At 46.2% G+C, this 15685-nt stretch overlaps 1 protein-coding gene across 2 annotated transcripts in view; it reads right to left on the bottom strand.

The window, feature by feature from the left end:
* Positions 1 to 2536, bottom strand: part of Mib1 (MIB E3 ubiquitin protein ligase 1) — a 102937-nt gene extending 100401 nt beyond the window's left edge. For both annotated transcript variants that reach the window (XM_052741525.1, XM_052741524.1), the window contains exon 1: positions 2200 to 2536. In XM_052741525.1, the coding sequence (XP_052597485.1) occupies positions 2200 to 2428 (229 nt within the window). In that variant the 5' untranslated portion in view covers positions 2429 to 2536. The remainder of the gene's footprint in view (positions 1 to 2199) is intronic.
* Between the last annotated feature and the right edge of the window lie 13149 nt (positions 2537 to 15685).

The following is a 15685-nucleotide window of genomic DNA, read 5'->3' as shown; positions in this document are numbered from 1 at the left end:
GATCCTAAAAATTCCTCCAAATTATTATACTGCGATCAGACTTCAGACTGAGCTAGCATAAACCGAAACTTTAAAGTGTGCATAAACAGGCATATATGTCAGATACAATTGCTGGGAGTGTAACTTCAAATATCTTTGAAGGCAATCAATTAACATCTATGAGAATATTAATGCATGCATAGTTTGGTGCAGCAAAGTATGGGACATGTGCACAAGGATTTGTAGGATTCATCTATGGTATCACTGTAAGAAGACCTAAAATATCACTACCTATCAACAAACTACTGGGAAAGTACACTTCTGCATTCAGCTACTGGGATACTGCTCACCCAGAAGAATAAAGTCAACCCACACAGAGTACAAGGTGGAACAATCACCAATATGAACCACTAAATGGAAGAAGTCGAAGTGCAGAAAAGGAAGGAGGAGCCAGCTCAGCCCAGATGGGATCCTCAGTACCTGTGCTAAAAAATGCCAGGCAAGACTCCCACGTGCCTGCAATCCCAGGGCTGGAGAGAGAGTAACAAGAAGACCCCTAGAGCTCACAACTCAGCCCTACTAACCAATCAGTGAGCTCCAGGTTCCGTGAGTGACCCTGACTCAAAGAGCAAAGAACTGACGGAGGAAGACTGCAGACATCGGCATCTGACCTCCACACATTTGCACACCCAGATGGAATCCACCCCTGTGCACACAGGCAAAGTGCAGAAAACTACGTGTATTGCTATTTGTACTTAAGAGGGTAAAGAAATTTGTATTTTTAGTGCATTCCTATCTGAGCTTACAGCTGCAAAAATATACAACAGGTAACCATGGCTGCCCTTTTGAGTTATACACATACATCCCTTTTGGTGCATTAAAAACTAGCTAAAAGAAAACACTATTTTCAGCTGGGTATGATGGCACATGCCTGTAGTCCCAGCACTTGGGGAGGCTGAGGCAGGAGGATCAGCAGAGCCAGCCTCATCAACTCACTAAGTCCAAGACAATGGACTTCATGAGATCTTCTCTTTAAAATTTTAACAAAAGTTTATAAATTACTTGTTCAAAACTGAGTTGTCTGGTGCTAACTTCTTTCTGTTGGTAGCAGCGACGATTCACCTATTTCAAGATTAGGCTCTGCCAAACTGTCTTAGTAGCATCTTCTTTAGGAATTCTGAAGCATAATACACTTTTAATTTGAACTTCCTAAATGAATACAATTATCAAGAACATATCTATGCCGGGCGGTGGTGGTCCACATCTTTAGGGAGGCAGAGGCAGGCGGATCTCTGTAAGTTCGAGGCCAGCCTGGTCTACACACCTAGTTCCCGGACAGCTAGGGCTAAACAGAGAAACTCTGTCTTGAAAAAACAAAAACAAAAACAAAACAAAACAATAGATCCAAGTAAAAACATTAAAATAAATCGCATTTATTTTGTGAGAGCAATTCTTCTGTTTGTCACATTAAAAAAATATAGTGTAAATAACTCATAGACCCCTATAATGGAGTAAACCACGAAGATCACTAATTCTCAGGATGAATGTATAGAATTTTAACATCGTGTTACTCAGGATGCTAATCAAAGGAAAAGAACCGCGTTTCCTAGGTCTGTCTTCCCCTTGGAAAGTCTCTCTCTCTCTCTCTCTCTCTCTCTCTCTCTCTCACACACACACACACACACACACACACACACACACACACACCCCACAAACTCAACAGCTCTAGTGCTACAAACATATATAATTAAACAATGTGGACGAAAATGCATATTCACAGTCCCAAATGGTATTTATCATCTGAACTCATAAATCATTCTGTGTCACTGGCGGGAAGGAAAAAGGCTAGCTCAACAAAGCGAAGGCACCAAGGGAAGGACCCCGGGCAACTCCACACACCATATGGCAAGGCAAGCCTCCCATCAGACAGTTATCACTTGATGGCTGATTAATGTCAATGCTTATTGACAGCCTCTCCGGCCCCCCGCCCCCAAAGCGGAGGAAATCTGTTGTCTGCGATGCTTTTCATCTAGGAAACTTGATGGTCCTTCCTAGGAAACCTTCCACCAATCCTTTGGAGATGAGGGGCATCTGTCTGTCTGTTCCCCTGGTTTGGAACCTCAAACTCCCGTGGCCTGGCACTGTAAGGGCAGGCGTCCCGCGGCTGGCCTCGCCCCTTCCTCCCACGCGCGCAGCCCCGGACCCGCTGGCCCCGCTTACCGGTGGGCGCGCTGTCCAGGATGCGCAGGTCGTAGGCCCCGGAGCAGCGGTAGTTGGCGGCCGTGCCGTTGTCCCACACCACCACGACCTCCTCCGGGCTCTCGAAGCTCCGCACGGTGCCCACATGGCCCTCGCCGCCGTCCTGCTTGCCCCACTTCCAGTCTGGGCCGCGCACGACGCGGGCGCCGACCCCCTCCACCATCACCCGGTTGTTGCGGGAGTTACTCATCGGGGCCCGGGCGGTGGGCGCCGCCGCCGGCGGGGGAGCCGTGAGGGAGCTGGGCCCGGGCCGCACTCTGGGCACCGGCGGGGGCGGCAGCGAGCCCCGCGGGCCGTGGGGCCGACTCACCGGGGCGGCGGAGCGGTCCCCGAAGGGCCCTTCGCCCGGGCCGGGCCGTGGCCGTCGCGGCCCCCGCTCCCACTGGAGGCCCGCCCGCGGCGGCTCGCAGGCGGCGGCTTGCAGGCCGAGGGCGAGCGGCCGTGGGCGGGGGCTCTGCCGCTTGCCCCGGGCTCCCCGGCCGGGCTACAGCGACGGCCGCCAGCAAACCTCGCTCTCCCCCGGCCGGGAGCGCGGAGGGCCGGGGGAGGCTCGCCCGGGCGCGGCGGCGAGCGCAGCGGGAGGCCAGGCAAGCTGCCGGCCCTCAGCGGCCCCCAGCCGCTCGCTCGGGCCTCGGCGCCCGGGAGCCGGCTCCGCGGTGGGCAGCGGCGCTAGCGACCGGCGAGCGGCCGGCGCCCGGGCCCCGGGGCCCGCTTCCCTCAGCCCCCGCGCACGCCGCCGCGCTCCGCCCCGCCACCGAGTCCCCGCCGGGCGAGAGCGGCTCCACATCCGGGTGCCGCCGCGTCCCGGGCCCGAGCGGCACCTCGTGAGGGCCTGCGACGTGCTCCGCGACGAGAACAGGGTGGGAAGGGTTTCGGGGAGTCGCGCGAGCCAGGAAAGAAAGAGAAGGAAACGGATCCCTAAGCGTCCCCGGGACGCAGGGGGAGTGCGCATGCGCGCGACCGGGACCTGGAGGCCGCAAGCCCGGCTTCCCATTGGCTGTGAGGAAGAAGGCCTGGAAGTGGGACCGGAGGAAGTGTGAGGCGGCCGCCAGCCCCTGCCGCTGTGCTGAGGTCAGAGTCGGTGTTCTCAGGTGCACGGGGTGTGAACTGAGGGTTGCACATTTTGGGGGGCTTTTTTAACGGGGGCAAGAACAGGGCACATGACAGCACAGATTAAAAGTGATTTAAGCCTGGCGGTGGTGGCGCACGCCTTTAATCCCAGCACTCGGGAGGCAGAGGCAGGCGGATCTCTGTGAGTTCGAGGCCAGCCTGGACTACCAAGTGAGTCCCAGGAAAGGCGCAAAGCTACACAGAGAAACCCTGTCTCGAAAAACCAAAAAAAAAAAAAAAAAAAAAAAAAAAAGTGATTTATAATCCCTGTACAAATTGCAAACGTTTTAAACCAGAGTGGGTTTTTAAGCCTTTTGAAAGTTGTGCCTTGCCTTCGTGCAGAGCCAGGATAATTCATAAGATTATATTTATTATGACATATATTTAAATTGGTTTTTGGAAGGGGATGATAGGGACTGGACATGGGTTCTTTCTCATGCTAAACACATACCTGTTCTACCACTGAGTTAGAGCTACACTCCCAGCCTCTGGACTCTTAGTGCCCTCTCTTCCAAGATTTGGTTTGAAACAGAATTCTCTAAGTAGTCCATTCTGGCCTCAGCCTGGAGACTCGCTGCCTCCACTCTCAAACTGCACCGTCACACCTAGGAAATCACAGAAAATTTTAATAGCATTTTATTTCCCAAGCCTAGCATCATTGCCTACACCTGTAACTCAGCATTTGGGAGACTGTGTCTTAAAACCAAGCAGATAAAACCAAGAATTTTACTTTATCTTAAACGGATAGCTGTAGATTCTTAAACTGGGAAGACATTTAAGAGGTAATCTAAGCTAGTGGCTCTCTTTTTGGGGGAGAGTTGCTGTTTAAGACAGCATCTGATGAGGCCCAGATGTTGCCCTATAAAATAGACATTATAAAAAGATTTCTTAAAAATCTTTAGGAAAGTTTTCACACAGTTGTCTTACACATAAGTTTACCTCATTTGCATTTTGGAGGAAATATTTGGTGCCATTCAAAACTTACGAGATTTCTTTCTTCTGACCACAGGAACGCCTGCAAGCACTCTTGAGGCTGAAGCAGGTGAGCAGTTTCTTCCTCACAGTAATGCAGGGATCCATGCTGTTGCTCTCTGTTGCCTAAGACAGCTAACAGGGAGGGAGGAGACAGACGACCAGAACTCCTAAGATCCTTACTCCAGATACCACATGTCATACACAGTCCATCACCTAGAACTCAGGACATCTACATGAAAGAAGAAAAATGGAGTCCCGCTGAGTGCCATGTGCGCTTATCACTGGCTATTCACATTTAAAAATACAAATCGCTCTTAAGTAGTCAAACAGCAGAAATTTAATATAGCAAACTGACTTCAGAAAGTGTTGGGAGAGCTGCAGAAGTGAAAAGACATCAGTTCTCTAGAAAGTGCCATCTATTGGGACTAGAGAAGCAAAAGACGGCAAGGGATAGAGTTGGGATAATCTTTTTGTACACTGTATAAAGATGTGTCTGTCCTTCCTCATCTGCCGAAGGCACCTGCTGATTGGTTTAATAAAAAGCTGAATGGCCAATAGCTAGGCAGGAGAAGATAGGCAGGACTTCCGGGGAGAGATAGGAACTCTGGGAAAGAATCTGAGACAGGAGATTTGCCAGCCAGATGCAGAGGAAGTCAGACATATGGTACTTAGGAGAGGTAACAGAGCCACATGGCAGAACATAAATTAATATGAACAGCTTAATTTAAGTTTTAAGAGCTAGTTGGGAACAAACCTAAGCTAAGACCAAGCTTTCATAATTCATAAAAAGTCTCCATGTCATTATTAGAGAGCTAGCGACATAAAGAAAGACCTGTTACAGGATGGGAACCACGTGACTGCCATTGAGGCTGAGTGAGTAGCTTCTGCTGTTGTTGGAACTATGGCTATTTCGCAACCAGTCAAAGTCTCTCATTCACACGAACACTGAGACAAGGAACCCAGTGCCACCTTCCACTGTCACTGCCCCTACCAGAGACAGAGCTTGTGAGCACAGGACACACCCTGATCCTGCAGCTGCTGGAACGGCTTGCCTGTATAGGTATCCAGAAACTGCCAAAGTCTCCCTATATTAGTTCTCTTTCTCTTGCTGTAATAAAACACCATGACCAAGGTAACTTACAGAGGAAGTTTCTTTGGACTTACAAGACAGCATGACAGCAGGTGGCAGACTTGACAGCTGGAACCTGACACTGAGAGCTGAGGGCTCACATCTCAAACTGCAAGCAGGAAGCAGAGACCAAATTTGAAATGACACAGATCTTTAAATTTGCAAAGCCCAACTCCAGTGACACCCTTCCAACAAGGCCACACTTCCCAAACAGGCCCAAGTATTCAGATGCCCAGGACTGAGGGCAGCATTTAAACCACCACAGCTGCAGCAGAAGCAGGACAAGACCTGACTTCTGTCTTCTTCTTCCCTTACAGATAACAAAGAGGCTGCTGTTTCTGGTGTTCAGCAGCACTGTGTCCTTTCTACCAGACTTCCATTTAACAAAAGTGATGTCACATATGTTCGGTTTAAACATGCTTCCCAGTGACGTCTTCCAAGAGTGTGGAAGCAGAGTCTGAGATCCCTGGAACCCAGCACCCTGCTCTTACCTCCTATGCACACTGCTTGGTGAATATGTATATGGGATTTATTAGAATGGCTTGCAGGCTGTGGTCCCCATCAGCTCATGTGGTTGAATGCATGATCCTCAGTTAGTGGAATTGTTTGAGAAGTATTAGGAGATGTGACCTTGTTGGAGGAAATGTGTCACTGGGAATGGGCTTTGAAGTTTCAAAAGCCCATGATAGGCCCAATCAGTCTCTCTCTCTGCCTTCAACTTGTGGATCAGATGTGAGCCCTCAGCTACAGCTCCAGTGCCATTCTGCCTGCCTGCTGCCACACTCCTCACCATGATGATCGCGGACTAATCCTTTGAAACGGTAAGCAAGCCCACAATTAAATGCTTCCTTTTATAAATTGCCTTAGTCATGATGTTTTATCACAGCAGTAGAAAAATAACCAAAACACAAAACAAGCAGAGATTCCCAGAAAGTAAAGAAGTAAGTACAGTTGGTTACCTAGAATCACTATATTGTACTGGAGCCAAAACTGGGTTAATCATAACTTCCTAAGCTCCCTCTGACCCACAGGCATTAGCATACTTGTTGCCGGTATGGAGGGATTCCTCAAAGGGAAATCTTCTTTCCTTCATGCCCTTGGTTGGGAGGGAGCTTATGACTTCTTTTTGAAAGAAAAGGGAAGAAAAATCGCAGGATAGATTTTCAGTTATGTCACATGGTCTATTTCTAGGGGGACTGTACTATAGTTCATGTCCAGACACTAGCTGAAGGCCATAAACCCTCCCGAAGTGGTTCAAGTCATATCTGTGTTTACCAGAGTTGCTGTTTTTATGATTCCATAGATCAAAATTTACTTAAATAAGGAGTATATCTAATTAATTCGCTGTGATTAATAGCCACAACCAAATAACTCTGGGAATTAAGACATTCTGATTGCCACATTAGTACTGTATTCACCTTGGTTTTGGTGGATACACATTGTTTCCTGGTATCTGTTAGTGTAGTTTGAATTCAAAGAACACAGTGGTAAAATCTACCATCATCCCCTAGTCTGCAGATATAGGAACTGTGTCAATGAGTTCTTTAAAAAATGCAGATGGCCGGGCGGTGGTGGCGCACGCCTTTAATCCCAGCACTCGGGAGGCAGAGCCAGGTGGATCTCTGTGAGTTCGAGGCCAGCCTGGGCTACCAAGTGAGTCCCAGGAAAGGTGCAAAGCTACACAGAGAAACCCTGTCTCAAAAAACCAAAAAAAAAAAAAAAAAATGCAGATGGTGCCTTCACCAAAGTGTTTCTCCATATCCTAGAAGAATGTCCTCAGGCAAAAATTTTCCCTGATCCCAAAGCCTTTTTCTTTCCCCTTAAACTGTCCAAGGGATGTAGCTGAATGGTAGAGAATTTCCCTAATGTGTGTCAGGTTATAAGACAGATCCTCAGCACTACCAAAAAATTATACCAGAAAAGTTGTGGCTTTTATTTAATGGGCTTTTTCTTTTTGTTTTTTGTTTTTTGTTTGTTTTTGTTTGGTTTTGAGACAAGGTTTCTCTGTTTAACAGCTCTGGCTGGCCTTGAACTCACAGAAATCCACCTGCCTCTGCCCCCAAGCACTGAGATTAAAGGCATGTACCACCACTGCCTGGCCATTCACAGGCTTTTTCTTTTCCTGGTCTTTTAAAGACAGGATCTTCTGTAGCCCAGGCTGGCCTCAGGTTTGTTATGTAGCTGAAGATGGTCTTGAATACTTGACCCTCCTGCCGCTACTTCCAAAATGCTGGGACCACAGGCATGTGCCACAGTTCCGGCTTATTTAGCATTCTTACAGAGACAAGATTGTATAGAGAACGGATAATTGCTTGCCAGAGGTTACACTTAAGGAAAGGGGTTAAGCCAGGAGTTTGTTTGTGGTGATGGGGCAGTTTTGTATCCTAATTGTGATCAGGTAATTGAATCTACACAAACCATAAAATTCCATAGAAGCACGCGTACACACACACACACACACACACACACACACACACACACACACACACACACACACAGATGTGATTATAAAACTGGTTAGTATTAATAAGGTCTGTGCTTGGGTTAATAATATTGTACCAATGTCAGTGTCCTGGTTTTGACAAGGTGCTTTGGTGTTATATAAGATATTGTCATTGGATAGAAGTAGGTGAAGGGAACCCGAGAATTCTGTACTATTTTGGAAATTTATTGTGAGTTTAGAACTATTTCAGAATTAGTTAGGAAAGGAGGAGAGAGACAGGGAAGAAAGACAAGGAGCCGGGCGGTGGTGGCGCACGCCTTTAATCCCAGCACTCGGGAGGCAGAGCCAGGCGGATCTCTGTGAGTTCGAGGCCAGCCTGGTCTCCAAAGCGAGTTCCAGGAAAGGCCTAAGCTACACAGAGAAACCCTGTCTCGAAAAAAAAAAAAAAAAAAAAAAAAAAAAAAAAAAGCAAGAAAGACAAGGAAAGGGAGGGGAGAGGAGAAGGGGAAAACCTTAGGGCGACTTATGAGTTTAGGCTTCTCAGATCTGTCACAGTCCATTCACAAATGTCTTCACTCTAGGTCTTGGAGTTCCACCTTTACCCAATCTATGCCCCAGGTGGTTTTTTATTATTTTATCTAACATGGGTAAGTGGTTCGCCTGCGTTTATGTAAATACACCGTATGTGTGCATATTTGGTGCCTGCAGAAGCCGGAAGAGAACATCAGATCCCCTGGAACTGGAGTTGATAATGGTTGTGAGCTGCCATGTGGTTACTGGGAACCAATCCCAAGTCTTGTGCAGGAGGAGCAGTCTGCTTGACCACTGACTATCTATCTAGCCCCTGTATTTCCAAGTTCCACATGAAAAGGACTCTGGATCCTTGTCGGCTAATCAACCCTGGCACCTCTCCCTTCTCTGCTTCTAAATTTCTGTATGACAAAGTAATACCCTTTTTTGTTGCTGTTTGGTTTTAGTGTGCTTGTTCACAGTGCTGAACACGGAACCCAGGGTCCAGACTGAGCCAGGTGCTCTATAAAAAGCTACACATTCTGATAAGAATGCTTTTCAGATTGTTTTTAGATTATCATTTGTGTCTTATTGGTTTGGTTTGGGGTTTTTTTTCTAGGAAGGGGGGCTTGTGTGGTTGGCTGTTTGGTTTATGTTTTTCAACAGTATCTTACTACTAAGCCCAGATTGGCCTCTAACTCATAATCCTCCTGTCTCAGCCTTCCAAGTGCTATGATTATAGGCTCATGGCACCAGGCTGATTAGATAGGCATTTTGTAACTTGAAAATGAATATAATTCTAAATGATTCAAATCCTTTTTTCCTTATTTATTATTTTATGTGTATGGATATATTGTCTTCATATTTATCTGTGTATCACATGTGTGCCTGGTGTTCTAGGGGCCAGAAGAGGATGTTGGATCCCCTGGGACTGGAGTTACAGACATTTGTGAGCTACCATGTGGTTGCTGGGAATTTAAACCAAGTCTTCTGGAAGAGTAGCCAGTGCCTTTAACCACTAGGCCATCTCTCCAGCCCATTTCAAATTCTTAAAATGTTAATATGTTATTTCAGAAATTTATTTTTTGATGATTTTCATTCTCTTTCTTCCTAAAGTTATTTTATTTAAACAATAGAAATCTTTTTATATTCATTGGAATTTCTTATTTTAAAAGATAGAAAAATTTATTTAAATTGGCTTAACTGAAAGGGCATATCCATTGAATAACCTAACTAAAAAAATCCCTTGGAACTTCTGATGAATGCATGTTGATTTAAGAGTTCAGGCAACATCTCTAGGACCCAGGTCCTTCCGTCCTCACTTCTGCCTTTCCGTTCCTTGGCTTCCTTTGCAGGTGCTAGTGGCCTCCAGTTCCTGATTTCATCCATCCTTACCACTAGAAGCTCCAGGGAACAAGGGTGTTCTTTCCCAACAGTCTCAGCACAAGTATCTTTTTGACATGACACCTCTAAAGAGATTGTGTACATATGCTTCAGTTGGACTCTGAGGTCACAATATGCCTGGGTCTCATGTTCTTTCTTCAGCTGGACATGATGTTAGGTCTACCCCCAAATACTTGGTTTAAGAGCAGAAATAAGGAGCTGAGTACTAAAGAAAGCACTAAGTGCTCAAGGATGAACTGTCTGTGGAAGAGGAACAGTAATGATTATGTCAGAACGTACCATGCAATACCTAGACTGGAATGGTTTGGATTCCCAACTAGGTTGGCAGAACCACCCGACGTTGTAAGTAGTATCAGCGGTTTGAGTGAAAGGAGCAAGGTGACAGTGCCACCAGAAGATGGGTCTAGCTCAGTGCTCCCTCTGTACCCTTCAGTGGTCACCTCACATGCGAGACAGAGGAACTAATACTATGTGTACATATAATGGATTGGGGTTCCTTTTTTGTCCCTTCTAACATGTTGAGAAGCCCCAAACGTTGGTGCTTGAGAAAGTCATAGCCAACATTTATATGGCCCAGCTTGTGAAAAATGAAATCTGACCTATGTACCAGACTGGCTCTTGGGGTGCTCTGTTTAAAAACACGTCACACACACACACACACACACACACACACACACACACACACACACACACCTCTACCTCTGCCTGTCTGCTTTTGAGAACCATGGCTTTTTCATCCTAATAGATTTATATCAATACCTTGGATTTCAACCAGCAAATAGCAGTCCTTTCTTTTTCCTTCCTAAGTTGCATTTACAGTAAGTGAGAATTTGAGTCTCAAAGCTTAGGAAATCTTAGATCTGTTTTGTTTTGTTTTGTTTCCTGTGGTTTCCCAGGAGGACATTACAGAACGTGCTTTCTCTTCCTCTTGGCGTGCTATCTGATGCTCATTGTGCAAATTGAGCAATTCGTCAGGTCACCATGTCCCTCTCCGTGTACCACAGGGAGTCCAGTTAGAATTCCTAGTACCATCCAGGTTGATGTTGTGTGCCTATAGTCTCAGCTACTTGAGAAACTGAAGCAGGAGGATTGTTAGAGTCTAGAAGTTAGAGTCTATTCTGTACAACAATCTTTTCCCAAAAATAAACAAATAGAATTATTTGTACCAAACTACACACTTCCCCTTCATCTCTGTTGATTCTCAATCTCCAGAATCTACTGAAGTTACTCCAGTTCACTGTAGTATGCAGACACAGCTCAGTACCCTTCCTCCCAACCTTCACTCTGTACTCTGACCAGGTACTCTGGATTTGGACAGCATGTGTCATGGATAAGTAGTCCCTCATTTTGACTGTGAGGCCCACAAGTGTTCAGTCTCTCGGGAACCTTATCTCAGCAGGTGATAAGAAGGGCTATTAGAGACTTCTTTCCGTCCTATCAAAGACTGTTTTCCAAGGAAAGTGCATCCTTTAGGGATGGATTAAACACACCTAAAACAGAGATTCCACAGATGTTCTTAAGGATTTTCTCTCATATAACCTGCCTGGATTCCATCAGAAAGACATGTTCTAGAATATGCACTTCTCCCCCAAACCACCATACCCTCGCCTGCTGAGGATGATTGTCCTCACTCTGTTTAGTTTGTCTCAAGGAAGTGGTGCAAACACCATCACCACTCACGCCTGGTAGCTGTCCTTGACCGTCAGTGAAGGTTCAGTTATAAAATGGCCATTTCTTTCCGTTTAAATATTCCAGTCATTACAGCGCCAGGTAGCACAGTCTACATATAAGTTGATCCATGCTCAGAGTATCATTCTTTCCTTCAAAGGAGAGTGAATTCCAGGGAAGGAAATGACTGCTCCCTGAAATTCGTGGAAATAAAAAGGAGGCAAATTATATGATACAGACTATCAAGATGATAAAGTGACACTATTTCTCTATCACTTCTGAAAATACACCAAGACATGTAACACCATCCTGCATTTCAGAGTGAGTGTGAGGTGGCAGTGGCACAATTTGCAGAGAAAGTAGGCAGCAATGTATCTGGAACTCAGGAATGGCGGCTCGTGCCTGTAATCCCAGCACTTGAGAGGTTGAGGCAAGAGGATTGCCATGAATGTGAGGAAAGCCTGAGCTACCTAATGAATTCTAGACCAACCTAGGCTACAGAGGGAGACTCTAGTTCAAAACGAACAAAAACATGTGTCCCTTGGCTGACCTATGGCTAAAAAGATAAGGGGAGGGGAGGGTAGACTTTCTTTGGAGGAAGATTTGCCTATCACCAGATCAGACTCCATGAGAAAGAGGACCAAAGAGGGAAGAAGATTTCCCCCAATCTCGAGGTTAGTGTAAGGTCACGTAATGACCTTAGATATCCAGATAAATGGACCCCACAGTGTAGCATGAATCTTAAAAGTTCTTATTAATAAAATCAAACCTGAGGCCAGTTATTGGGGTGAACACTGGAAGATCAGAGAGACAGAACAAGCCACAGCTTCCTCACCTCACCGGATCCTCAGCTGGTCTTGTTTCCTCAGACTGGAGGCCTCTCAGTCCTCATCCAGAATGAATCTCAGCTGAACTGTGCTGCTCCAAAGCCTGAAAGCTTAACCAGCCAAATGCTTAACCAGGCCAAAATGCTTCTAGTTTCTGGTCTCCACGCCTTATATACCTTTCTGCTTTCTGCCATCACTCCCTGGGATTAAAGGCTGCTTTCTGGGATTAAAGGCGTGAGTCACCGTGCTTGGTTGTATCCTTGAACACATGGATTTCTGCCTCTGGAATGCTAGGATTAAAGGCATGTGCTACCACTGCCTATCCTTTATGTCTAATATTATGGCTGCTCTGTCTTTGACACCAGATAAGTTTATTAGCATGCGCAATATTTGGGGGAACACAATGCCACACTGCAGTGTGGGGACCCAGCGGATTGATGTATGCAGAGCAGGCTACTGACTAAGCTAAGGCAACAGCACTGCTCACCAAAGCACCTCATTTGCTTTCCCTGCAAACGGGTCCAGGTTTCCCTGAGACAAATGGCAGCGGCGGCAGAGGGAAAGAAAGCACTGTCTGCTCCTGAGCGAGAAGCCCTCAGTAGAAACACTCTGCAAATGCACACCAATAGAGGGAGAGATGTGTTCTAAGTCATTACTGTGTGTGTATGTCTGTATACTATGTGTATGCAGTACCCTTGGAGTCCAGAAGAGGGCACTGTACTCCCTAGAACTAAAGTTACAGAAAGCTTTGAGCTTCTGTGTGGGTGCTGAGAATCCAACCCTGGTCCTCTGGAAGAGAATCCAGTGTTCCTTACCACTGAGCCATCTCTCCAGCCCTTTGAGAAGGAAATCTTTCTTTTCATTCTTTCATTCATTCATTTATTAATTATGGGAGATTTTTTTGAGACAGAGTTTCTGTGTATAGCCTTGGCTGTCCTGGAACTCACTCTGTAGATGAGGCTGGCCCCAAACTCAAAGAGCTCCACCCACTTCTGCCTTCCCAATGCTGGGATTAAAGATGTATGCCACACTGCCTAGCTTGAGGGAGGACATCTTAAGTGACCAGGCAAAGATATGTGTCGACCTGTATCAAATATAATAATAGCAGAAACAGGGAAATCTTTTGGAAAATTCTGGAAAGTGTCTGAATGAGTCTGTCAGACTTAAGGCTGGGAGTACAGCCCAGTGTCTTAGTTTCTGCCCTGTTGCTGTGACGAAACTCTGACAGAAGCAACGTAAAGGAGCAAGGGTTTGTCTGGCTCACAGTTCAAGGGTGCAGGCCATTAGCGCAAGGAAGCCAGGGCAGCAGGAGCATGAAGCAGCTAGTCACATTATACTCACAGTGGAGAGCCAGAGAGTAAATGAAGGCCTATGCTATTCAGTTCCCTGCACTACGTAGTTCATACCCAGCCAAAAGAAGTGGTGCCACCCATTATCAACAGATCTTCCCATCTCAATTAATGTAGTCAAGATTAGTCCCCACAGGCATCCCCCAGATGACGCCAGAAGTCAGCAACACTACTGTTACACCTCACATGCAGAAAGCCCTGAGACCCATCCCTAGCACACGAACCAGGCACAGTGGGACAGTGTTGCAGTAAATTTGTTTGTATTTTTGATCCAAAACCACCAATGGAGTTAAACCTTGATTCAGAGGGTGGAGTTCAGCTGGCCGGAATGAACCATAGCATTTTCTGGCCAACTCAGCAGGAATAAGGAGGTGCTTGGAAAGTTTTGTGGGGCTTTTCGATCTGAGAAGGTGGAGAGGGTAGGGGATCTTTTTTCTCAATCACTCTGTGGATATATCAGATTATTACCCTAATCTGACCCCCAAACTTTATTTATTAATAAAACAATAAAAGAATCCACACTATCTGGCATCCAACGCATTGCCTTAGATCATGCCGAAGTGGCTTAGAGCTGCACCGGCTTTCCCCCACCACTGCAGACCCTCCCCTCCGCCCAGGTGCAGCAACAGCCAGGTGTGGTTTCCTCCCACTCCCTGGGCAGCCAGCCTCCACCGCTCTCAGCAAGTGGCTTGGTCCCCTCCCACTCTGCACCCCAGCCATGGGCTGTTCCATTTCCCTACATTCTTCAGGCAGCTCACTCCCCATGCCTGCACTGCCTGTGAGCAGCTACAATGGTCCCCCCCCACCCCCAGCCTGAGCATGCAGTTAGCTCAGCTGGCACCCGGCCCTGCCCACTCTCCCTGACCTCACAGCCAAATATCATCTCTGGGTACCCTGCCACACCCTCCCTCCCTGCCTGTACAGCTGAACATTGTTACTGCAGCTGGATACATCCATACGCAGTTCCACCTATGCTGTCAGCAGCAGCAGATTTGGTGAGACACCTGGGAGTTCTTGGAAAGTAGGTTTCAAAAAAAAAAGTCTTTTCCATTTTAAGAATGAGAAACAACATTACAGTACAGGGGGTTGGAGAGATGGCTGAGTGGTTAAGAGCACTGGATGCTCTTCCAGAGGTCCTGAGTTCAATTCTAAGTACCCACATGGCAGCTCACAACTGTAACTTCAGTTGCAGGGGATCCAACACCCTCACACAGACATACATGTAAGCAAGACACTAATGTACATAAAATAAATAAATCAACAAAAATAGTACAGTACAGGAAGTTAGGTCTCTGTATGGTTCTACAATGGATGCTTTGAAAATGGGAAAATTAAATGAAGGGATAACAAACTTATCTGGGATTGGCATAATGTCAATCATATTAATTATCAGTTTGGTAATTCATATTTTATCCTTTAAAAAAGTGGTCGGATAACTGTACCAAATATGAAAATTTGACTGGTAAGATATAAAACTTAGAAAGACTTACTACTGAGATACAAGCCTTAGAAATACTTACCAATGAAAAGAATAAAAATTTGACTGATAAGATACAAACCTTAGAAAGACTTACTGATATAGAAGAGTATTTTAAGATGTGTTACTTTTATGTTGCATTTGTTTAACTTTGTGAAGCTGTATTACTGTGCCTGTCTAAAATACCTGATGGTATAATAAAAAACTAGCCAATAGCAAGGCAGGAGAAAGGATAGGTGGGGCTGCCAGGCAGAGAGAATATATAGAGGGAGAGATCGAGGAGTCAGAGAAGGAGGAGAACTCCAGAGGACAGCCACCCAGCTAAACAGCAAGCCATGGAGGAAGAGTAAGATTTACAGAAGTAAGAGAATGGGAAAAGCCCAAAGGCAAAAGGCAGATGGGATATTTATTTATTTATTTATTTATTTATTTATTTATTTGAGGCAGGGTTTCTCTGTGTAGTTTTGTTGCTGGTCCTGGATCTTGCTCTGTAGACCAAGCTGGCCTCAGACTCAAAGAGATCCGCCTGGCTCTGCCTCCCAAATGCTGGGATTG

This window comes from Peromyscus californicus, unplaced genomic scaffold (assembly GCF_007827085.1).
Source record: "Peromyscus californicus insignis strain IS unplaced genomic scaffold, ASM782708v3 Scaffold_17__1_contigs__length_78620276, whole genome shotgun sequence".
Lineage (NCBI taxonomy): Eukaryota > Metazoa > Chordata > Mammalia > Rodentia > Cricetidae > Peromyscus > Peromyscus californicus.
The sequence above is the reverse complement of the archived record's forward strand: the minus strand, read 5'-3'. Positions and strand labels throughout refer to the sequence as shown.